The 25,298-nt window shown below is 44.0% G+C and overlaps 3 protein-coding genes across 3 annotated transcripts in view; 1 reads left to right on the top strand and 2 right to left on the bottom strand.

Annotated features, from left to right (window-relative positions):
* The window catches only part of LOC126559705 (ataxin-2 homolog), a 111,423-nt gene extending 108,020 nt beyond the window's left edge, over positions 1–3,403 (bottom strand). Inside the window, exon 1 of the mRNA XM_050215876.1 lies at positions 3,398–3,403. The gene's annotated coding sequence lies outside the window, so the exon portion shown is untranslated. The remainder of the gene's footprint in view (positions 1–3,397) is intronic.
* LOC126558283 (serine protease snake-like) overlaps positions 1–25,298 on the top strand; it is a 483,926-nt gene that overhangs the window by 132,784 nt on the left and 325,844 nt on the right. The gene's annotated exons all lie outside the window — the stretch shown is intronic.
* LOC126558669 (alpha-tocopherol transfer protein-like) lies at positions 4,698–6,143 on the bottom strand. The gene is made up of 4 exons (XM_050214719.1): positions 6,023–6,143; positions 5,447–5,638; positions 4,962–5,382; positions 4,698–4,883 (listed from the first exon to the last, which is right to left on the bottom strand). The coding sequence occupies exons 1-4, from the start codon at positions 6,112–6,114 to the stop codon at positions 4,698–4,700; spliced, it is 891 nt and encodes a 296-aa protein (XP_050070676.1). The 5' UTR covers positions 6,115–6,143.

The raw sequence follows: 25,298 nt of genomic DNA on the forward strand, positions 1-25,298 counted from the left end.
GTACTTCAAATACATAAAACCAGCAAGCTTGCTAATACATCGAGTTAAAAAAAGATTTTAAAATTTCCTCTTTTTATTGTAACCAACTTCTTATGCAAAGTTTTCCACAAAACGCAGTCATATCGGTTGCTAAAAAAAAAAGCGCTTCCCATGCACATTGCATCCACCCCGCAAATCTGGTGTGCAAAACTATTCCAGTGCAGTTAAAAAGTACTGCAGCGAATATAGACGCTGTATGGTGCAAATCACACCTTTCCGAGCAGCAGTGGCGAGTGGTGAGCTCAGCGGCCAGGCCGACGAGCAGGATGAGCAAAAACTTTTAATTAACTTTTATTTCGGCCAGTTCTCAGCGATTTGTTCCGGGTGCAAAAAAAAAACAGCTCACTTTTATGGGTTTTGGCTTCCATTCATGCTGATTGCTTTTTGTTTTAGAATTTTTTTGTATGTTGCTTCAAAGCTAGTTTTGCTGTCAGTTTGAGGAAAGATTTATCACCAGCACCAGTGAAGAGGGATTCGATTCATTCAGCCTTCGAGTTTGTCTCGTTTCCCTCCTCATTGGTATAATGTTTCGTGTTGATCGGTAGTTTCTTTGGGTTTTTTTTGCGATTATAAATTTTTTTTACTAAATTCTTTCAACCACTAAATAAGAATACAACACACACGCACACATTCGTCACATGAACGATGTTACTCCGTGAACTGAGATGCCTTCCAGCACTGTTGCTTTGTTACTGATCTACTATTGTTGCAGCTGCTGCAGCAAACATCAAACCACACTTAGTGCGCTACTGTCCCATTTCGATGACACCAGGATTTTTCCACCACTCACACACACACACACACACACACACATCGTCCTTTCACAAATGGGCAATGCTGTTAACCGCTTGCCAAGTGTATCAGCATCACCAGCCCTGCTATCCTGGTATCTTCAAATTGTTCCATTCACATACACACAACCACATACAGACACACACACACACACATACACAGTAGGGCGTTCTTGTGAACACGCAATCTTCACGCATCCGCACTGCCACACACATACACTCACACACGCTCATCCATACGATAGTGTGGAGCTTTGTCGGTCTGCCTGCCGATCGACGAGGGAGAAAAACTTTTCCACCACCAAGTACGTGCTCGCTGGACGGGACGGAGCTGGTGGGTTTTTCTCGCACACACTAACATGGTGCGTTTATTTCACCAAGCTCACTACCACACGTTCACACGTTCACATTTAGCTGACAGAGGAGCACAATATTCAGGGTTTTCTACAATGTACGATGAAAATGACTAGCTAAAGTTATTTTCTCTCATAAAGTAGACAATATTCGCATATTTTTATAACAGAATGGATGCTTTTTTTGGAGCAGTATTCCCTGTCATTCGTTGAAGCTTGTTGATGTCTGTGTGTGTGTGTGCTTGCTAAGGAAAATGTTTCCCATAGAAAAGGAAATAAAGAAAAAGAGTCTCACATTTCACAATTTAGACCACCTCGAAAAAGCGATAGTTTAATGTTTCCCTTCACGTGTTATCTGTGGTATCTTCCTTTTTTTTTTCTCCAACACTATCCAACCGAACACGAATTATTATCTATTAAGCCTTCCATGCCCACACTTACACACCAATACGCTCGCAATAAGGTTGGGGCTTTCCCACCGAAGGTTTGTGGCACTAAATTTTCTTCACCCAAGCAAGCGATACCACTCGAGACAGGATCGCCACTACAAACACGTCTGATGAACAATTCCATGCAAGGAAAAGTCCTGAACGGAGGGAAGAAGCAAATGCTGACAAAACTGAATTTTCTTCCACATCTGGTCACGACACATGACAGGTCTCGCTGCCTCTGCAAGCGATTGATTGATTTAACAAACTTGCCAACCACTCTGCACCACACACGAGGCTGTCTTTTTCGGTGCCGGAGTTGGGCACAGTTTTTATCGCAGCTTTTAGCTACACTTTGCAGACACACATTCGACACTCATGCGGTGTATAATTCCAAAAACGAAACCTGCAACAACTGTGTTCGGGCCCAACGTTCCCGCCCGCCCCGGGCCCCCAACTGCAGGAGTTGTTCAGTGTTCTGGGAGGGAAGCGACACCAGTTGGAGTTGAAATTTGGGTCACTTCTCTACGCACCACTGGCCACTGGAACTGTGCAACTCTTTCTGAAACATTCGCTCCGTCTGTCCGTATTGGGTTCCGACGGTTTTCCTCGCAGCGCACGTGTGTGTGTGTGTCTGTGTTCGTTCCCGTAAAGTTACTCCCGAGAGTTCCAATCGATTCGAGCGCCGCCTAGCGTTGAGCGGCAGCATTTTATTAGGACGCCCAGAGCAAAAGGAGACGACCCAACACGTCACCGATGTTATGCAACTGCAGACGGGGCAGGAAAAGCTACCACGAGGAAGCAGGACCACAACAGGGTTTTGCTGTCTTGCTCGGCGTATGGCCGCTGGCCGCTTTCATACATACATACCAGGGTCTCTTTCTGTCCAAGATACTTTTATTTTGATTCAATGTTGAATAAAAACTTGCATGCATTTATTCAGACTGCTGCTGTTGCTGCTACGGTTGCTGCTGAGAGCGCGTTTTACAGCGTCGGCGCACAACAGCGCTCAGGGTCGCTCATGAGTGGCAGAAAATGGAAAAAAACCGGAACTCACAACAACTTCCGTAGAGCTTTCGGTACAGGGTGATTAGGAGTAGTATGGCGATATTCAATTATGGTAATTTTGTTTTAACATTTACTATTGATCAGGTGATACTTTAAATTAATTTAGAAAATTCTTTCAGTAAATTCTTTTAGTTAATTTTTTCAGCAAATTCTTTAGCCTAATTTAGTTATAAAACTTTATTTTTCTTGGCTCAACGACGTCATAGGTCCGGCCGGCCTATAAGGTATAAGACTTTTATTGAAACCCCGTAGTACGATAGCCAGACTTCGATTGCGGGAGAATGATCTGGATTTGAACCTCGATCATGCGGTGTGAAGACCGGTGACCTCTAACGCCTCTACCGGACCGCCACGGTCGAGCAAAAACTATTGAAATAAATTTTAAAACTTGCTTTAATTTTTTGTGAAACATAGAATTTTAACGAACGTACAACTTTATCTGCTCTATAATTTATCAAAAAGCGTTTCGTACAGCCTTATCAGCGATATTTGAAATATTTATTCACCTTAATAAATATGAAACGAACAAAATAAAGAACTGACCTTTGTGTCGAGTGTAAAATCGGAAAAATAAGGATGATCCCCACCAGTTGATTTGCCCTCGTAACGCTACTTTTTGTACACTTTAAATGGTAAAACATTATTAATTATGTATTTTCCCAAAGTATGAAACAGTACCACAGCTTCAGCCTTTATTCCTCCAGCCTGCAAGGCAAGTCTTCGCTTTGCTTTGTCCGTGGCCAACAGTACAGAGAAGGTCAGCTGGTTGCTTTAGAATCCGATTTTTTTGTCGTTTTTTTTTTTTTTTTTGTTCGCTCAATCCGCATTCCCTCCGTACAATGATTAGACAAAACAACATAACCGAATAAAACACAAAACAAAAACTAAAAACACACGAAATATTCCCATCCGCCCAACGGTTAAGCGGGTCGGGATTTAGTTTAGCAACAAATTGCCCCTTAACTGCTGCACCCGTCCGAGATCCGTGTGTGTGTGTGTGTGTGTGTGGGGGGGGGGGTTACATGGTGTAGAGGTGTGAGCTATTTTCCCCGTTTTGTTTTTGGCTGCCTCTTTTTAATCCGCAAACTTTTTCCACCCCATTCCGGGCAAGTGGCAGAAATCATTTGCAGAGTCCAAGGTAATGGCCTTAGTTGTGCTGGGGGCAGGAAATTGTGGTGCACGGAAATTATGCCGGTGAAAAGGGGGGCCGAGACCGGTTTAACGTTTTTTTTGTGGAATCGGGAGCCCAGAAAAACACGATTAGACTTTTAATCAACAGCATCTACACCATAAACGGTACGAGTGAGGGTGTGAGTGTGGTTGTCGGATAAGGATGCGGGCATTTCGGATGGTCGATGAAGAAGGTCGAAAGACAGTGGCGGGAAGGTGGAGGAGGGTCAGAAGGAGTAAGAGACCCCCTGGTAAGAGATAAAGAGACGAAAGAGATATTTTGCAATGAAATGTTTTTGTGAGGTAATGGAGGATTTGGTGTGCGTTTAAATGTTGAATTACCTACAGGTATATAGACGCTGAGGCATATGCTTTTGGAGTGCATTAGCTAAAGGGTCATTCGTGTTTCTTACTGCAGGTTTTTGTCTCTCTTTTTAATAAAACTTTCAAACCTATACACTTTCTTCCACCAACTTTTGCGATACGATATGAATACTAAAACATCACCATTAAAACAAACTACACATCTCGTTCGCAAAACTCCGACCGGATGTTCTTGCTGCGTTGTCTTTATTTACAATTCCAACTAGAACGTGGTTGCTTTCGCGACACTTCAAACAGGCACACGGAGATACATTAGGGAAAACAATCAAACCGGCCTTACGACTAGGGATTAAAATAACAAAACTTGATATGCAAACCATAAATGGCTCCAACGGGCAGGCAGGAACCGAAGAGTTAGTGTCCCTAGCTAACACAACACAAAATTCCCTCCCCTATCTAGTGAATCCACTACAACCAAATAATATCACGAGCAGTTCACTCCTGGCGCTTGTCGACCGTCGGATCTAGTCGATCTCTAACCCCCGAAACGCTTTCACCGGTGGCTTAATTGCGTTGGCGCTAGCATTTTTCTGCTTGGGAGCTTCCTTCAGTACGCTGGAATCCATCAACCAGTCACGGTACTCCGTTTCCAGGCGCTTTTTCTGCTCCGCGTGCATTGTGGCCACCTCCTCGAACGGTCCTCCAAAGTCCTACAGATGGATAAAAGCATCGGAATGAATCGAATTGGTATGACAGCTGTGGGACTCTTTGCCAACACCGGAACATACCTTTGGCAAATAATCGACGCCGACAATCTCTTCCGGCCCGGATGTCGTGAACTGCAGCAGTCCGAGCAGTTCCGACTTGATCAACGGTTTCACCAGTGCCATCACCTGGTTGATAAACGAAGCCGTGTGCACGATGTAGATCTTCTTCAACCGTACCGGATGCGCGTCCTGGATGTAGTTCATGAACACACGCAGCGGACCGAACTGGACGCGCGCCAAATGTCCCAACCGGACGCCCTTCATATCGAAGATGACGATGTAACCCTCCATGATGCCGTCCACGCTGATTTGGGCGTCGTTAAACATGCAGAATGACTTCACTGCCTCGGTAAAGTTCATCTTGGACGGGTCGGTATCGGACAGGCGATAGTACAGCAACCGATAGCCTTCCGGTGTTGTACGTGGAAGAGCTACCATGTGTCTGGATAGTGGGAGAGTATCAAATTAGCTCATTCTAGCAGCTATTTCGTCCTTCCGTTACTTACGTGGCGTTCAGTGTCATCTGCACACCCGATCCCATAATATCTCGGTTGTCGAATATTTCCGGCGAGTTGGCATGAATCTGGGCATACTTTTGGAGCGCTTTCTTTGCGTCCTCCATGTTCCAGAGGCAGGCGTGCAGGAAGAGGTGTGCATGATTTTTCGAAAAGCTCGGAAAGCGTGGCTGATCTTTCATCCTGTTTGAAGTGAGCAATAGTGAAGAGACATCACTATATTAGTAATTTATTATGATCAGTTAGTCTATACAGTAATAAACTTTTGTCCAAACATGGTTACAGTCAGCACATATTGGCTTTCGAAACAAACAAAAAATCCTATCTCTGTGGCTGCTCCCATTTGAATAATTCAACACACGATAAGTCGATTTGTTTTATAGGTTTGGAGTAGAACTTTGTTAAAACAAAAAAAAGCAGTAGCAATATATCCAGTAGCTGGCTTCTGCTCTTTACACTACACTTTACACAAACAGTTTTAGCTGCTTACGCATTCCGCATTTAATCAAGCAAATGAAGTCATCATACCGAGAGAAAATTGTCCGCCGAGGATTTGCAGTTGCTTACCATTCGTACAGAGTGTTCACGTTGGCGGCATGCTCTTTGGGCACTTCCAGCGGCTCCGGACTGTCTTTGAAGGGATGTGATAAAGTGGTCATTATTGGCACTAAGAGCGAGAAGGGTTTGCTGCTTTTACTGAGCGTGCCCAACCCGTTTCCTATCAACACTCAAACACCGTTACGAACACTAGACGGTGGCGGTGCAAATGGTGGTCCTTGGTGGTGTTCTATTAACTTTCGCTTCTGCACAGCTGTCGATTGTGAGGAGAAAAAAAGAAATGAATATTTTGTATTACTACCATGCAGGTTTGTAGACTGTGGTTTGTCGTTTGCAGGCTGATGTCCGCCTCAATTTTTTCTTCCTTTACATTTTTCATTTAAAGTACATTATTTAATTAACTATTTATTTCACATTTAACGCACAATAGATAGATTATCCCTTGAGGCTCGCATAATCACTTCTGACACAAACATTCCCGGATCAAACGCCTCACCATCTTGTGGAGACGTCACATGCGAGCAAAACGAGATTCTGGGCTCCGAGACTGATAGCAGTATCCGTAACCGGCACGCCCTAACCCGAGCAACAGACACCTGGACGTTTATTCCAGGTTACGAACCCAGCAGCATAGGGCAACGCGTGTATCGACTCGAGCCGCGCCAAGGAACGGGTCGAGGTAGGTCACAGCACTGTGCTCACATACTCCATCAGCGATCGAACCAGGGAGCAGTATAGCGACATAGTGCAGAGTGGACCATAGAACTCCCGGGCCACCAAGCCTAGCAGTTGTTTCCATCTAGCAACGGCATGATCAAGCTGATCTTCGTAAGACAGCAAGCACGCCTAGATCTTTGACACAATCTTTTGTCACAAGGATCCGCCCGTTTGGTTCGTAGCGGAAGCATGTAGGGGCCCTCAATGAGCTAAAGTGTGTGTGTGGACACGGAGGATGTGTGCAACGATTAGTTTTCTTCTTGGCCTAACGACCTCTAAAGCTACGCTTCCTGCCGTTTGAAGACCGGCGACGCTGTCGCCTACTGGGCCGTACCGATTAGTACTGCTCGCTAATATGGCAACGGCAATAGTTTTGGGCGTTCGAGATTTTAAAGAATAAAAATAAAAATTGTCGAATTAAACCATGCTGAAATGCAATTAGTATAGATAAGAGACAAACTGGCATAAAAATTATCAAAGACATTTAGCAACAACACTTTAAGCAATTCGTTCCGGAAAAAAATGTCTTCTCTTTCACGTATTGTTTAAACGTAAAACAAAACAATTCGTAAGTGCCATAATGGTTTCCTCTGTCCACTTCGCTCTACGTACGCCTTGGATGAAAGAAGATTTAGAAAAGAAAATAATAAAACATATCCACCGCGAAATAACCTTGGCCATCGAAAGCTTAAGCAACCGTGTCGAAGCGTTGGGAAGGCACGTCAGACGCATGCATAAGTGCGTCCCCACACAGCGACAAAGCATACAGCATTACCCGTTGCCCTATGTCGCTAGCCGGCTCGACACAAGAGAAACATGTGCGTGTTGGCGTCATTTGTTTTTGCTGCCATTTTTGCCTTCCGACTTTACCACAGCGAGGGTTTGCTAGGTTTTGGTATCGGTTTGCATACATCATCTTCAAGGGTAGTGGCGTTAGAGAATTTTCGGTAAGTTCATGCTGTGGCGCTTAGTGGCTTTCGTGCCTTTGGCTGGTCACTCGCAATTAGATGGTGTCAAGGTTACGGACGTAAACTTATGGAAATTAATACGAACCGGTTAACTAATAACTATAATGTACCGAGGTTTTCATTTTTGAGCGCAAGTTTTATTCATAAAAAGGGTTAATTTTGCACGATACCGTTGTGTTTGAAGCTTCAGTTTAAATTACAAGCAATTCGCAAAAAGAAACAATACAACTTTGAGGCCATGTTCACATAATTTTGTAATCTTCAACGCGATGCCATACCTGTTTCACAACAGGCTTGGATAAATTATACTCCAACTCAGTACATTTGAAAATGAGTGGTAACTAGTTTTCCATCGAAATCATTAGTGACCATTAGAGGCCAGCAGACCTTCTGAGAAATTTACCCGAGTTAGTGTCATATACTACGGTTCACCCGTGCCCAAAAACAGCTTTTAACAAAGTTAGAGTAGTTGAATCATTAGTTTGGCCAACCACTTTGTAAAAGCTTTTTAATTTACAGCTCATTATAATTTCTCTCAGCCGCTGCTCAGGATAGAGTAAAATTCCCACTGTTAGATAAGCCGCCTCTTAACTGATGCAACATCGAAAACCACCTTCAAGCGGCTAGGTGATTGGCCATTGACATTGACAAATTTTCTAAACATAAAATCTTCACCTCAAGCTCACGTAATAATTTATGCAAAACACACCGGACGCAGAAAATTATAATCTGGAGGTGAACGGGTCCGGTTTGTGTGCGTGTGCATCTTCTTCACCAAGACACAACGGTACTCAATATCCTGTTTGACAACCATCTGTTACTGACCTTCCGAATTCAATCTTAAACCAACAATTGCGTGAGAATGCAGCATCCGTAGAGCAAAAAAAGGCCAAACTTGTGCGAACGGTCACGAGCATCATAAGAGACATTCCGTGAAGTTTCATTGGCGCGATGACTTTCCATTTCTCTTAATCTTTTCGGTCCAAGAAGGAGCGATTGTGGAGCGGTGGGGATGCGTATGATCCACGCATACTCGCATAAACGTTGCTCTCAATTCGTTGTTGCTCTGCCTAGACGAACACTGGCAAAATAGGTTACACTAGCCAAAAAGTATTGTAACTGCGTAATGATATAATGAAGTGTCTTGCATCTCCGGAGGTTACGGACATACTCGCTTCACAGGCCTATGGAACACAAACCACCTTGTGGTGTGTTCGGGTGTTACGCGAAGGTAACTGTTAATATAATTCACAAATAAACACAACTTTCTTTCAGTGAAGATCACGGATGCAGGTGAACAAAACACGGTTAGGCAGACATTTAGAAGCTTTTAATGTTGATGAAAACAACAAGATTTAAATCGTGCTTTTATATTTCTGTAAAAGGGATAACTATTGTGAAATTATAAAAAGTCTACAAAGCTTCATGATGTTTTTGATTCAAAATCTAATGAAAGAAGAAATACGAGCTATTTTGATCCATGCTAAAGTATTCAATAAGCTCCTGAGCTTCTAATAAGAAAAATTTGAATATCGATTAATCCTGAATTAAAAAAAAATTACTTTATTTCGAGGTACCAACATGCTTAAATGACTGACCAAAGCTGTTGATCATCGAGGGACTGCTAATCCAACGATAAGTAAAATTCAAAACCTGAAATTAACTTCAACAAAATGAAAACAAAACCATATTCAAGTGCCAACGATTCACATCGACACATGCAATCGAAACATGGAATGCTCTCCAGAAACACCTGAGACTGTGGCGTGTCTCAGAAGAAAAAAAAACTCTCTTTCATTCGGCCACACCACACTACCCTTCCACGCCTCAAACCCATTCACCCCTAATTGCGCTCATGTTTCGGTGAAGTTATGTGAATGCTTTTCTGTATCCCCATCATACCACCAACGGGAAGACTTGGAGGCTTGCAGCACCGAAAGTGTACTTGTCCAAAAATTAATGTTCCGTCGACCCTGCGCGATTACGTTACCACGCGTCGACCCTGCCGGCCATACCGTGCCGCTGTGTAACCGTCGGGGTAAAATTGTCGAGTACAGTGAGTGCTAGCGTTGCTGCTGACCGGGTCTCCCCGTGTGTTCGTACGAGACAGAGTCAGAGACGGTAACGACGTTACACAATCTTTTCATCTTTGGTGTTTTTTTCCTTGGCTTTTTTGTTGTACTTTTCATGCGTGCGGGACGTTGTATGTAAGGGGAACAATTTCACACTTACACTGGTCGAGTCATTTATGCAGATTGATTGTCAGGTACGTTAGGCATCTCGTTTGATGCTCCCGGGAAGCGAACTTTGCAAGGCGTATGTAATGGTAGGCTACATTATTAGGCGTGATGTGATCCTAATCAAAAGAAGTTTCTTTTAACAGATTTTCATACACACCATGGTAAGTAAAGTACAAAAAAAAAGCTTTATTAACCTAAGCTTTCCGTTAGGATCGTTTTTCTTACGTTGTATGTTTTGTTTGATTTGAATTAAATCAACCTTAAAGCCTCAAGCCTTGAAGACTTTAGATGTTCTTCAAAACATCCGTTTTTGTCTTTGAAGTGCTGTCTGTACTGAAACGATCTGGCCAAATTACGTAATCACCGCACTTGATCACTTACGTTCGGCGTTGAGTTAATAAAAAAGATGTTTTTTGGTAGATCTGTTTGGTCTGTTCTTGACTGATCGTCCAACCAGCAGCCTCGGCCAGATGTGTTGTAAACCCTACCGGACAAGATCGCATATGGGATTGGTAGCCGACCGACCGATACGATTGACGTAAATCGACGATAAAATAATGACGCGATTTTACAGCACACTTAAGCAAGTATCCTTCGTGTTGGTAAACAGAAATAGCGCTGGTAATGGCATAACCTGTCCACACTTAACCTTGATTTAGGGTCACAGGAACGGCAGGCACAGTGGCAGGAGGAGTTCTAATACAGTAACGCTTCCCAGCTCCTTACAGTCTTCGTACCCAACTGATTGGCTACTATCATCAGAATAAAGTTGCTTCTTAAAACTGGTAATAGAGGCACACGTATGCACATACGAAGTCTTGATGCAAAGGCAGCGTATTGTAATTGTGGAATGTACCCGTCGCAACCCGGTAGTTCACCTTGAACAGGTTCCTGTCTATTAGCTGCGGTGGGGTTATTGTAATTATGGGAACTGGTCTACCGATTTGAAGGTGAATCGATTAAAAACTTGCACTTGATAAGCGTCGATTGAGAACATTAGATAATGATAGGCTTGCGGCTGACCTGTACGGTGTCCATATTGGAAAGCAAATGTCAAGGCGAGCTGTTGTAGCAAAATTGCTTCCATTGGTTCACTTAGATTCTCTGTCTTCATAATGTGAAAGCAGCAAAATAGCGGATTTTCAAGTAAAAATGAACCAAACGCAGTGTTCAAAGTTCACGCAAAACCTCGCAATCTAAACATTGACCCACATTCGCTGTCCATCTCGAGCGATCGTATTTTCCGATTGCCAACAGAGCTCCACGAGCGGTAGCTGTAATGCAATGAAAGTACACTTACACCATACAAAAGTATTGGCTCGCTGTGTGTTACAGCGCCAAAGCACCACCGATCAACTTCTACCGTGGGGCGGCCTGCCGATTTCAGCAACAAAACAAACCAAAGAACAAGGTTAGGCAGCCATCGCCGGTTGCAGCACTCGGGTGTTGCGATCGTTGGCGGCTGCATAATCGACATAATCGTGGCGCTTCTTTATGCTGCTCGCCCATCCCACTGGCCAAGGTCGTTCTGATAAACTGTTCGAACGAGTTGGCGAGTACGTACGGGGCCCGGGCCAAGGTTTATAGGGCGGGTACCGATTGCATCCGATCGGACACGATGAGCGAATCGATTTTTGATTGCAGCGCTATTGGGTCCATTCTTCCTTCCTTGGCGATCGCAACCGGGGCAACATACGTTCGTCCGGTTGCATTCATTTCATGTTAAGAATGTTTTTTTTTTGTTTGTTCCTTCTTTACAATTTCCTGTGTTTGGCATTTAAAATGTTTCGCTGTTATGATTTGTGCTCCAAAAACTGCAATATCATCTCAAAGTTATTGCAATCAAAAAAAAATAATAATCGTAAAACAATTAAAACGTGTCTCGTTATCAGCTTCCCAGTGCGACGATCTACGCAAGCTCGTGGGATAACGATTTTTATCTCATTACCGGTTAAATAACACCCTTAAAGTGTGTCGCTTCAATAAACGACCCATCTAACGACATCGTTTCCACAAACGTCTCTGTATCGAAACAATTTGTGTGATTAGATAAGTGTTTAACGCGGTAGCAAATGATAATTATTGGTACTGATTGGACGCTGATGGTAGCCAATTTAATGATCTTAAGCAAGAAAAATCCGTTCAAACGAGGTGAACAAAATCTTTTCATTATGTTGCTGATATTATTTTGATAATTGGCTCTAGGATGAAAATGCAATCATTTTCTTATGGCTAAACTTAATTCCCCCACACACACACAAGCACATTGAAAAAAAGTGCATTAACATTGTTGCAAAAGTAGGTGGCTTACAGTGGGCTCTTAATATGTATGGCTTCATTTTTTATGTTTTTAAGCAGCTAAAAACACGAGACGGACCTGCTTTTGTGGGATGATGGCGAAAACGAGCATCAGATAATAATCAAATCAGATGATTCGTTGCATCGCGACATGGAAATGGGGCTTCGAAAGTGATCAGATGTTTTGTTTACTGTTTACACTCGAGACCAGTTTCAATTGCGCGAACCATAAACTTGAGAAGATTTCGGTTCTCCAAGCGATTCCTGCCGGCAAAGTAGTGTGGATTGATGGAGTAATTAATTCATGTGTCAGAAATGTATTGTGTTCATCAAAAGAAACTTAATTTTCAAACTCAAATTACGCATAATTATGCAAGTTTTGCAATGATTTATTGCTTGAGTTATTAACTGAAAAGAATTATCATCAATCTCGCATTTCTTTTCCAACACATCTTATTTTATCTACAAATTGATGGATAAAATATTAAAATCGCACAAATATACATTTTGGAGTCCACTGATTTCATTAAATATAGTTGGTTTAACCGTACAAGAATGTGGAAAAAGCATCAACAACATTGTCTTTGCTATCACAATTTTTTGTAGCAATACGGCCAGGTAAACGATGTAACACTATTGTGTTACATCGAAAACTTAATGAAAACTAAAGAGATTATAAAAAACATTTAAAATTAATCTTATCTAAGCTAACTCATGTTGATGTTTAAAAGAAGAAAATGCTTGAAGCAGGAAGCTTTAAATATTTAAAATATGATAATTGTTCTTTTTTCGCTCTCTATTGGCTTTCCGTGGAATATCTTCAAATAAGGTAATCTTAATGCTTTGTCCAGCACTGTATGTGTGAACGATTTTCGCTTCTTTTCTGTGCCGTCCCATTTACAAATCAAAGCCAAGCCAATTTTCTTAACCATCGCAGGCTGTGAAGCACAGTTTCGCGTTTTCACTTGCATTCACTTTCGCTTTCGCGCGCTGAGACATTCACCAAAAGTGCATCGTATGGGTGCACTGCTGCAATCGGTGGAATGTGCCTCAATAATGTCAGCAGCTGATAAAAACACATTCCAAATGTCGACCACTTTTCGACAACATGACGATGATTGTTAATTTTGAAGAAGATTCTGATCAACCATAAGTTAGTTGTATTAATTTAACTCAAAGGAACTGTTGTTCTATTTTGCTAAATAATTTTCTTACACTCTTTAAGAGTGATCAAAGTTTAACATATTCTATTGTAACATCACTTGCACTTATGCTTTCACTGGATTTTTTTTTTCCACAATCAGTCAAAATAAAACCCTTTTTAGCACACTGTCAACACTTAATAGTTTTCAAAGCCCCAACGCAACAGTTTAGAGATGCACTTATCCCCCTTCCCCCACACCAAACTGCACCCAGCAGAGAAAGTGGCCGATCAGATGACACTTTTCCTCACACAAACACAGAAAAACACAGGGGCACACACTTTCTTGGTGTTGGGGTTTTCTCCACGGTCTAACGAAGCCCGCCAGTCGGCGCACAAACAACTCTCGGCACTTACAAGCATAACCACTCTGCTGGGAAGCAAATTCCAACGGCAGCAAACGGCTCGCAAAGCTTGTTGCAGAAACAAATGCGAGACAGAGCAAAAAAAATCACACACAAAACTACGCGCAGAATCAAGCAAGAGCCAAACGGCCACAAACAGCAACGACGGTGTTGCTTCGCTGCTGAGCACGATCAAACTGCGTCGAGTACGGAACGGTTCACGCAAACGCAGCGTCGTTTTTGCGGTTTTCGGTTGCGAGTGGGGAGTCGTGCCTGGGAGAACCATACGCAAGAAGAAGCCCGCGCGCATGAAAGCTCGTTTTTCCGTTGTTGTTGGCCGGGAAAGGGAAACGAACGGCTGGAAGCAAAGTTGGTTGCGAATGGCTTGCAGACGATACATCTTTATGCATCTTATGTGTACGCGCAAGTGTGTGTGTGTATGTGTGTGCGCTAGTGTGTCTAGGGGGATTGTGTTATTATTTTATCATCGTCACGCGACAGCTTCGGCGAATGAAAGAAGCTGCTGAAAGCACATAACGCAGAACGACTGCAACCGACAAGCGCTGACTTATGGAGATGGACTTTGCAGCAATCCGTTCCGGGAGTTGTTTGGTGTGTTTGAATATATTTTTTCTATTTTTTCAAACAGTTTTTCTTTTCTTGTTACATTATTTCTTGTGCCAAAACTAGCCCATGTTATCTTGTTGAAGTGGTTTACCATTTCCAAGTATCGCTTCTCGTTGTTTTAAAACCATTTCTTAAACCAAAACTAATCCTCAATGTCTTGTTGAAGTGTTTTACCATTTCCAAGTAATTTTGTGTGCTGCTGAGAGCACATTTTTATGCGCCCAGCAAATGCATTTTCTTCTTCTCCATGTTCATTCGTATCAAAAATGGGCAATGTGTAATGGTGTAATTTCAATCGCGTACGCTTGTTATTATCATTCCACGTGTCACTCACACCATGCCGTTGGCGATGTAAAAGAAGCCACATGCATCTCGCATCACTAGCACGCCATCGAATTCACACACGCGACATCAAACATCACGAAGTGGAATACATTAAAGCCACGATGCATCATTTGTGCTTCAACACAACTATTTTGTGGCTTAACTGCTATCGATTACGATTGCATCGAATCGTTTTCTTCGATAGACAGTAGTGCTTTTACTGCTACCAAATTATAACCTTTTTCTTACAATTTTTATATTTATTTTTCTTCCTTTGCCAAAAATAATAAAACCGTTCATGCTATCAATTGTTTGACCGAACCATTTTTAAAAGCAAAATCACGCTCCTATCTCTTTGCTGTGGCAAGCAATAAAACTCCAGTGTCGCTACATGCACATGGTAGCTGCGGGCGAGACCGACCCAAACCATTGGTAGATCTTTCGGTGAAGCGCTGGGCTAAAGAAAGCTGGGCGCTGGGCTGGTAGGGCTGGAAAAACACCCCTGCTGCACCACAAAGCTTCGCCCCGGGGCAGTAAAAAGTTTATCGCTCGGCAGAACAATGTTTATCGAACAATTAACATCAATTAACAATTTTAATTGACCTTCGCTCGGTCGGTTGCGCTTCCTTTTTCGGTTTCGGTTTCAACCGCGTAACGAAAACAGCGCACAGCACACACAAAAAGGAGGCCAAAAGGCCACCCACCCATCAAAGGAGGGTGAGAAAGCTTACACCATCTTCCAAAAAAGCAACCCTGAAACAAAACAAGGAAGATTGCGAGAGAACTTGGGTTTTCGGTGTGTGCGTGTGTGAAGGAAAACTATTTACGTTTCGGACGAAGCCTTTGTTCTAACAGTGACCAAATCGATTACGATGATAGAGATGTTAGAATTGGTATTCTTTTTTGCTGTTGTTGTGGCTTGTTAACAAGAATTCTTCCGCTTTTGTTGTTTGTGTTTGTTTGTGTTCAACTGGCTTAAGTGATAACATTAGCAAGAAGTAATGAAGCCATGGTTGAACTTGATTTAAAGGTGTTTTACGCACAAAATACGCACAATACTATTTGTTTCAGTTTTAATTCTATTTCTTTCTTCCGTTCTATTTCCCTTCACAAAATAAATTTTTCTGTCGAAGAAAATATGACAATTATTAACTATCACTCATTTGTACAAGAGAACTCAATTTTAGTTTTCTAATTATAAAAAAGGCTAATTGTTTTTGTGGTCTAATTGTTTTGTATCTCATCCTACAATTTGTTCTGGCTCTTTTACAACCGCCAACCGCCAAAATAATCGTGAACTATATGTATTAGTGTTAGTCGTTCTTTTTTTCAATTCCTTTTCGAATACACGTATCATCCCCTTTTCACTATGGAAAAAGGCGTTAAAACCTATACTTCATTTATAACAATTATAGCCCTCCCCTCGGTCGCTTCACTGAGACTGTCCATTTTTGGTTCTTTTGCCAGATTCTAGTTCCGATCCATTTGTAATTGGCACCTGTTCCACTCCGTTCCTTTTTATTCAACAAAGTTCCCTAAACTACTTCCTTTTCTTGCCTTAACGAGTTAATAAGCTAACGTCAGCCCATTTAATGGTTTCACCAGACTTGCTGATAGTCACATACAGTTGGATAGTCAAGTCCTGAAAACGGGGGAACGGTCCGGATGGGATTTGATCAGTTCTTGCTCTTGGCGTGTGAAGACCGACGCCACCACCGGGCCGCCCCTGACCAAACACCTAACACACTAAACTATGTACGAGAAGATCACGTTATTTGATGTCACAAAAATATGTCTCCAAACTAATAATAGGATAGTTCCTCTTTTTCACACCGCGACGGAACTAGTTTATTTTCAGAAAGGAACAGAGCAATCCTGGTATGTTCTTTGAACCTACTTCAACAAAACAAGAAAAGCAACAAAGTGTCTGTCTGGGCAGGAGTTTTCAGACTATTCTTCTCGTTTACTCAACAATATCATGGATAGAGAACCTGCCTACCTACAAATTCTTATAAATTCTAACTCTTAGCTTAACGGCTGATTATTATTACCGGATCTGATCACGCCGGTCATCGAATGCTTGCTAATACTACGTAGTTGCATAGTCAGTCCTCACTACGGTAGAACAACCAGACGTTAAAACTATTGCTGCTTCTGAGAATGCTGAGAAAAATGTAGGGGCAAAAAAACTACTATTTAATTTTTGTAGGGTACGGCCTACTCCGGGGATTTTGGAATGGGAAGAGAGAAGGAAGAATGGGAAGAGGGAAGGAAGAATGGTCGATGGACAAGCCAACAGACCACCTTGAGGGAGAGTGGAGAGGAAGCCAAGAGTAGTCGATGGACAAGCCAACAGACCACCTTGAGGGAGAGTGGAGAGGAAGCCAAGAGTAGTCGATGGACAAGCCAACAGACTAAACCGGATGATAGGGAAAGGGTGTCAGGAGCGGTTGATGGACAGGCCAACAAACCAACCTGGGATATGAAGTACAACCTACAGTCGTAAGACTGTGCAAGAGAGTTTCGAATGTGTATGTGAATTCGATATCTACTCAATTGCTTGAAGTTGAACTTGATTTTGGTTTATTTTTGGAGGGTCCTGATCGCCACTCGACATGATTTGTTAGCGATGGATAACTATTCGAACCTTATACTAGTTAGTCCTTTAAATCTAAGACAACACCCCTTTCTTCGATTGATCATAGAGGGAGCCACTTGTCGTTTCCTATACTCCCTTTGTCCTTGCTAAGTTACCACTAGATGGCGTGACGTGACCGCAAATACATGAGGTGTTATGCGGATTGCCTAACTTCATCTTCTATTTCCAACATTCTGCCACCTTAAAATTGGCAAATTTTAACAATTTTCATCTGCCTTGGGTAATATGCATAATCTAACTAGAGGACGTATAACTTTGGTTTTAGTGCTGGTCTGTAATGTAGCTACCCTAGTTTTACCATCTTTGCCCGGATGGACCTCAATCACTCGAGCTAAGGGCCATGATGTTGGTGGAACATTATCCTCCTTAACTATAACTAGTGTACCTGGGGTTATGACCGCGTTGCCATCCTTTCTCCATTTCGAACGCGGTTGGAGTTGCTGAAGGTACTCCTGGTGCCATCTCTTCCAGAAATGGCGCTTTAGCTGCTGTATATGACGCCAATGGGTCAGACGGTTCTCGGGGATATCCGTCGTCTCGGAATCTGGAACATGCTGCAGATGTGACCCAATCAACAAGTGTCCAGGGGTGAGGGCTGTTGCATCACAGGGGTCATCAGACATCGGGGTGAGAGGTCGAGAATTGAGGCAGCACTCGATCTCAGCCAATAGCGTCGCCATGTCTTCGAAAGACAACGTTGATGTTCCCAAAACTCGAACCAGGTGGTGTTTCATCGATCGCACGGCAGCCTCCCATATTCCACCAAAATGAGGGGCGCGCGGTGGGATGAATTTCCAGGTAATCTGCTTCTCTAGCGTCCAGGTCTGCACACTCTGCTGATGCTCTCTTGTACGTAGTAGCTTATATAGTTCGTTAAGCTGATTGTTGGCGCCCTTGAAATTCGTCGCATTATCAGAATGCAATTCCTTGGGAAGCCCGCGACGAGCGACGAACCGACGTAACGCTGAAATGAAAGCTTCCGTTGTCAGACTGGAGACGAGTTCGATGTGTACGGCGCGTGTAGTGAAGCACACAAATATTGCTACATAAGCCTTGGTAGCAACCGCTCGTCGATGTGGTCCCTTCACAAACACCGGACCACAGTAATCAATCCCCGTGATTGAAAAGGGCCGGCTTGGTGTTACTCTGCTGCTTGGTAGATCCGCCATTAATGTCTCTGATGTCGAAGGTTTAGCACGGAAACAGGTGACACACTGATGGTAAATTCGTTTAGCTGTGTTCCTGCCACCCAAGATCCAATACCTCTGTCGGCTTGTGCTTAGCATAAGTTGTGGTCCCGCATGCAGAAGTGTTTTGTGGAGATGATCCATCAGCAGGTGAGCCAATGGATGACCGTTGGGAACCACTATTGGATGCTTGGTGTCTTCAGGTAAAGTTGAGTTGCTTAGGCGTCCTCCCACACGAATGATGCCGTTTGCTCCGAGCTGCGGATGCAGCCACTTCAGTTTCGATGATGAATGGATTGACTCGTTGCGCTGAAGCGCCTTCAATTCTTGCTCGAAATGCTCCTTTTGTGCCAATCTGCACAACACTTCTTCGGCTTCTTTCAAGTCTTGGGTTGTGAGTCCTGTACCGGCATATTCTCGTCGTTTGAAGCGCCGGTTGAAATACTGAACCCAGTATGCCACGATTCTTCGGAGTTTGGAGAATGAAGAAAATAATGTAAAAATGCGATGTGGCGATCTCTCGATGACTGGACAAGCCATCGTAGTGCTACGCTGCTCTGCTTTTGCTGCTTCACAGACTGATGACACTGCTGATTTCGGCCATTGGTCCTCAGGTTGACGAATCCATGAAGGGCCCTGCCACCATAATGGGTTGTCCAACTCGTTCGTGTGTGTAGCCATTGCACAAATGACTGGTGATACCGGTGCGGCAATGGTAGTGCTGCCGCTGACGACCCAGCCAAACTCAGTTTCCTGAAGAGTTGGCATGTTGTCACCTAAGGAGAGCCGTCCTGTCCTCAGAATCTCGTAGAAGTGTGTTGCTCCCAAAATAATGTCGATGGTTCCTGGTCGATTGAAGGATGGATCGGCCAGGATGCAGGTTTCAGGAATCTTCCAATGGCTGACGTTGATTGCATGCGTCGGCATGTCCACAGACAACTTCGGCAGCACAAGCAATTCCAACGAAGCGACGTAGCTTGAGCATCGCGAATGGATGGTGGTCTTGACGGAATGTCGCACATTTGACCCTGTGCTGCCACCGATGCCTGCCAACGGGAGATTGATCAGTTTCTTGGACAAACCCAAAAACTGGGCCATCCTTCCTGTGATGAAGTTGGACTGCGCCGCACTGTCCAAGAGAGCTCTTGCCGGATGGCTGATTCCTGCTCTGTCCGTTATGTTGAGCACTACGGTAGACAACAGCACGGTAGATGGCACTGCTGTTGTGAGGGATGTTGTAGATGCCTCACACGATGATGGCTGTTGGACATCAACTCGTGGAATTGACGCTGATGCTGCCCGGGGCTCCTCTTTATGCAGCAGGGTGTGATGACGTCGCTGGCAGACACGACACGACCATCTGGATGGGCACTGGGTGACATTGTGTCCAGCGCCGAAACAGTTGAAGCATCGTTTCCATGATCTCACCTTGGTCACCTTCTCCGCAACTGACAACGCAAGAAAATCCGGGCATCTCTGAAGTGGATGGTTGTCGTTGCATAACGCACACGTAGAGGCCGTTGTGGTAGAGGTGAGGGCGTTGGTACTCACTGTCTTACGAAAGGGCTTTTCCTGGGATGTACAGCTTTCGAGCACTTCGCACTGACGATGGATGAAGTCGAGCGTTTTGTAGAGATCAGGAAACTTTCCGTGTTCCAGCGAACTTTTCCATGTTTTCCTGGTTTCGGCGTCCAAGCATGATGTTAGAAGGTGAGTGATGATCAGATTGCTGGTGCTGTCGATGGATTGCTTCATGAAAACCAATCCGTCCACGTGGCTCTTGCAGGTTTCCGCTAACGTCCGTAGTTCCTTGGCGGACTGTTTGGGAACATGCTTCAGCTGCAGTAATCCAGCGATGTGCTTCTCGACGATCAGCCGAGAGTTTTCGAAACGTTTCATTAAAACGTCCCACGCGCTTTGGAAGTTGTTGCCGTTCAAGAGTGACGCGTTCAGGATACCAGCTGCCTTTCCTTGTAGAGCCTTGTTCAGATGATGAAGTTTGACGGCATCAGACTCATTGGTTCGAGCCATTATATCCAAGAACAAGGCCTTGAACTTTGGCCAATGTTCATATTGCCCGTCAAATGTTGGCATGGGGATGCTCAGATGATGTTGCATGCTAACGGGTGGTGATGCTTCTAGTGTGGGCTTCTTGTCGATGGCAGCAACCTTTGCTGCCTTTGTAGCATACAGGGTGTGGAATGCTTCATCTTGAGCCAAATCCTCTTCCACGTCATCTGGCATTTGTTCGATAATGAGTTTCATGAGATGGCTTTGGGCCTCCTTCAACTCGAGTAGCTGACCTCGCTGAACTAGGGATAGCTCAAAATCCTGGGGTTCGATGTTCATATTCACCAGTTTGCGTTGCACTTGCTTGTGCTTGGTTCTCAGACTGAGGATGTACTTGTCTGGACCTGACTGTGAATGGTGGTATATCGCTGGCCGACTGACCTCTGCCATTTGTCGCAGTTCTGGATGCGGCTCCACAGGTATCGTTTGTTCCATCTGTCTGCCTTGATGCTCTTCGAAGATACGAAACGCTTCTTCTTCTGGAGGCGGTGACCGTGTGACTGGCATCGGGCTCGTTTCGTTGTCTCGTCTTGCTGATTTTTCTGCTAATCGGCTACTACGACGTCTCCGCATAACAGGTTACCGATGAATAAACAACCCGTCCGGTTGTTCCGTGGGATGGCCGCGGCTGAAGGGCTGGCGTTGGAGCTTCCCTCGCTCACTGGGCGTCGATGAGGAACCAACCCGACCGGTTGTTCCGTGGGATGGCCGCAGCTGGAGGGCTGGCGTTGGAGCTTCCCTCGCTCACTGGGTGCCGATGAGGAACCAACCCGTCCGGTTGTTCCGTAGAATGGCCGCAGTTGGAGCTTCCCTCGCTCACTGGGCGTCGATGAGGAACCAACCCGTCCGGTTGTTCCGTGGAATGGCCGCAGCTGGAGGGCTGGCGTTGGAGCTTCCCTCGCTCACTGGGCGTCGATGAGGAATCAACCCCTCTGGTTGTTCCGTGGAATGGCCGCAGTTGGAGGGCTGGCGTTGGAGCTTCCCTCGCTCACTGGGCGTCGATGAGGAACCAACCTCTCTGGTTGTTCCGTGGAATGGCCGCAGCTGGAAGGCTGGCGTTGGAGCTTCCCTCGCTCACTGGACGCTGATGAGGAACCAACCCCTCCGGTTGTTCCTTGGGATGGCCGCAGCTGGAGGGCTGGCGTTGGAGCTTCCCTCGCTCACTGGGCGTCGATGAGGAACCAACCCCTCTGGTTGTTCCGTGGAATGGCCGCAGCTGGAGGGCTGGCGTTGGAGCTTCCCTCGCTCACTGGGCGCTGATGAGGAACCAACCTGTTTGGTTGTTCCGTGGCTTCAGACCAACGCTCACGTTGATCCGGTTCGAAGGACCAAAATGTAGGGTACGGCCTACTCCGGGGATTTTGGAATGGGAAGAGAGAAGGAAGAATGGGAAGAGGGAAGGAAGAATGGTCGATGGACAAGCCAACAGACCACCTTGAGGGAGAGTGGAGAGGAAGCCAAGAGTAGTCGATGGACAAGCCAACAGACCACCTTGAGGGAGAGTGGAGAGGAAGCCAAGAGTAGTCGATGGACAAGCCAACAGACTAAACCGGATGATAGGGAAAGGGTGTCAGGAGCGGTTGATGGACAGGCCAACAAACCAACCTGGGATATGAAGTACAACCTACAGTCGTAAGACTGTGCAAGAGAGTTTCGAATGTGTATGTGAATTCGATATCTACTCAATTGCTTGAAGTTGAACTTGATTTTGGTTTATTTTTGGAGGGTCCTGATCGCCACTCGACATGATTTGTTAGCGATGGATAACTATTCGAACCTTATACTAGTTAGTCCTTTAAATCTAAGACAACACCCCTTTCTTCGATTGATCATAGAGGGAGCCACTTGTCGTTTCCTATACTCCTTTTGTCCTTGCTAAGTTACCACTAGATGGCGTGACGTGACCGCAAATACATGAGGTGTTATGCGGATTGCCTAACTTCATCTTCTATTTCCAACAATTTTGTTTAACCTAGGTTTGATCGTTCCATTGAAGGAACGAAACGAACGTAATAGGTTAGGAACGAAATTTTCATACTAATACTTCAATACTGCGGCTCTTCCAGATAGCAGAGGCCTACCAAAGGATCGAGCAGGCGCCAGAAAACCTCGGGTTGCAGATTAAAGGGCCAAAGACCAAATTGATGGTGGCACTATCAGCGGCCCTACTAAGAAATACGTACGTGTTATACGTACTAAGAATTACTTAGGAGTGATGTACGGATAGATGACCGCAAATTTGAAGTCGTCCAAAACCTCACCTATCTCGGGCCAAAAGTCAGCACCGAAACAGAATAAAGACTCATATACGCCTCTGAGAAATGAACCATGTCCAAAACAGATGAAGCCCTCTTAGCCGCGTTCGAGAGGAAGATGCTAAGAAGGATCGTTGGCACAAACTGTATGACGACCTCACTGTCGTGCAACGAATTAGGCTCGCCAGGCTCCGAAGGGCTGGCCATGTTATACGCATGGCACTGGACGACTGAGCTCAGAAAGTCCTCTTAGGCCGTCCACACGGACAGAGGAGGCGTGGTAGGCCCAGATGGAGGTAGCAGGATGGCGTGGAATCATCTGCCATCAAGGTCGGGATAACGGATTGGCGACGATGGCGCGGAACCGTGAGCGGTTCCGGATTCTGCTGCGGCAGGCCAACAGCGCAAAACGGTTGTAGCGCATGATAAGTAAGTAAGTAAAATACTTCAATCCTTCTTTGAGCATGTATAGATCCCGAACCACAGTGCAGACACTCCCAACAGAAGGAAACCTGATTTTTATTTCGAGGAGGACGATCTGGCCGTATTGCTAGAAGGAAACCTGTAAATGTATTCAAAACAAACTAATCTCTGTAAAAATCATGATTGTGAAATTAATACTTAGTTTTTTTTGTTTGTTTTATGATGTTTTTAACGTTTTCAGTTTTATAGTTTGTACAAAAACACAACTCAATGAGGCAACAAAATTGTAACTGATGATGACAAGCAATACGGCCAGTCCATTCCTCATAAAATCAAATAAAAACTCATTATAACAAATAAAGAATTTGATTTATTAAATTACTTTTACTTCCATCATGTGTTGCTATACCTTTAAAGATAAAACAATTGTCAAGTGTTGACTTGCATTAATTTACGGAAAATGCAATGCAGAAAGGAAAATGTTCCGTTTGAAAAGTAACTTTCCTGTAGCGTATATATTTTAACATCCCACACTGTACAAATCAACAAACCGAAGAAAAACGCCTAAAAGTATGCAACACAAAGTATGCAAAATAGATACGATTGGCGAATTTCGTTTCATACACGTTCGCGTACAACATGCGTTAGAAATAAATTAGGTAGAATTCAAATCTCATTTACTATTAAATATTTGTTTACTATAAAACAGAATTTAAAAAGATTACAAATAAAAATTTAATTATAAGAAAAATTACATTTTAACTTTAAAAGTGCAGTAGGCAATAATATTGCAATTCGTAACATCACCGAGTGCCCTAGAGAACCTGTTTGAGGCCGGAAAAGTAGACGATCGTTATCGGTTTGACCTATCCCAGACGCACCTACAAAATGAAAAGAAAAAAAACTGGTTTTCTATACACCGGACACCCAGCGACAAACATCAAAACTCGATACCATTGTAATCATTTCCGGCATTGAACCAAGCAAATTTTGTATTATCATTATTGCTTAAAATTATCTTTGATTTGCTCTCTTTTTAATTTATAAATATATGTTGACACTCAATCGTATTTCAAAAGCAATACTATTTACTGTGATAAGAAACCATCTGTGCTTGTCTGTTTGTCGGCAATGAATTTGGGTTTATTTCGATTGTATTGCTTCCTCATTTGGCGTTCGGAAACGTGACGCTTAGCCGTTGTACGTGAGGCGCATTTTTATGGCAGTTCCGTTGTGTTCGTTTTTATTGAGCGATTCATAACAATCGCTCATCACCGTACAAGTTGGTTACGCTGTACGGGAAGACAAAGAATGATGTGTGAAAAAAAAATTAAGTACAGAATAGCAATTTAAAGAATTTATTTAAAGTATACTGTTGGTCTGTTTCAAGGCACAATCACGCTCCCTTCCATAAACCTTCAAAGTGAAACAATTTTATGTTAATCATCTGCATGGAACGCATAAAATAAGCCGCCAATTAACAGTGACGAAACCAAGTCCATTCTGCTGCAACATAAGGCCAGGTCACTGTGCCCGGCCCTATGCACTTTGCTGTCACATATTGGCACATTACATTGGGCCATTCACTAAAGCCGCTATAAAACTGATCAAGTCTCCATGCTGTTAAATGTACGACAAGAGCTAGCTTGAAGACGTGGTACAACACTATTGCAAAAAAAATGAACGCAACAGATCCATCATAAAAAAAAGAAACCTTTACCTCAAAAGCTCATGCGGCGCGGTCGTCTAAGTCGTCTGTTGTTGGAAATTTTCTAAAAGAAAAAAAACACACACACACACATGTGGAAACCCCACCGACAGGTCCAAGGGATTCAGGAGCCCCGTAGACAGGACTCCCCACTAAGGGCCAATGTCGATTCCTAATATCCTTTCCGGAGTATGTTGGGAAGAGCTGGGGGAGGCTCCAAATTGCAAAAAAAAAAAAAACAAAAACGAGGACCCAGGCAGCCTC

This window comes from Anopheles maculipalpis, chromosome 2RL (genome assembly GCF_943734695.1).
Source record: "Anopheles maculipalpis chromosome 2RL, idAnoMacuDA_375_x, whole genome shotgun sequence".
NCBI classification, from domain to species: domain Eukaryota; kingdom Metazoa; phylum Arthropoda; class Insecta; order Diptera; family Culicidae; genus Anopheles; species Anopheles maculipalpis.

Bases quoted from the DNA above. Each gene is read 5' to 3' on its own strand.
- LOC126558669 (XM_050214719.1), bottom strand. From the start codon at position 6,114: ATGACCACTTTATCACATCCCTTCAAAGACAGTCCGGAGCCGCTGGAA. The intron at 5,639-6,022 runs GTAAGCAACTGC...CACTTCAAACAG, and splicing joins GTGAACACTCTGTACGAATG to GATGAAAGATCAGCCACGCT. The intron at 5,383-5,446 runs GTAAGTAACGGA...CCCACTATCCAG, and splicing joins CAGATGACACTGAACGCCAC to ACACATGGTAGCTCTTCCAC.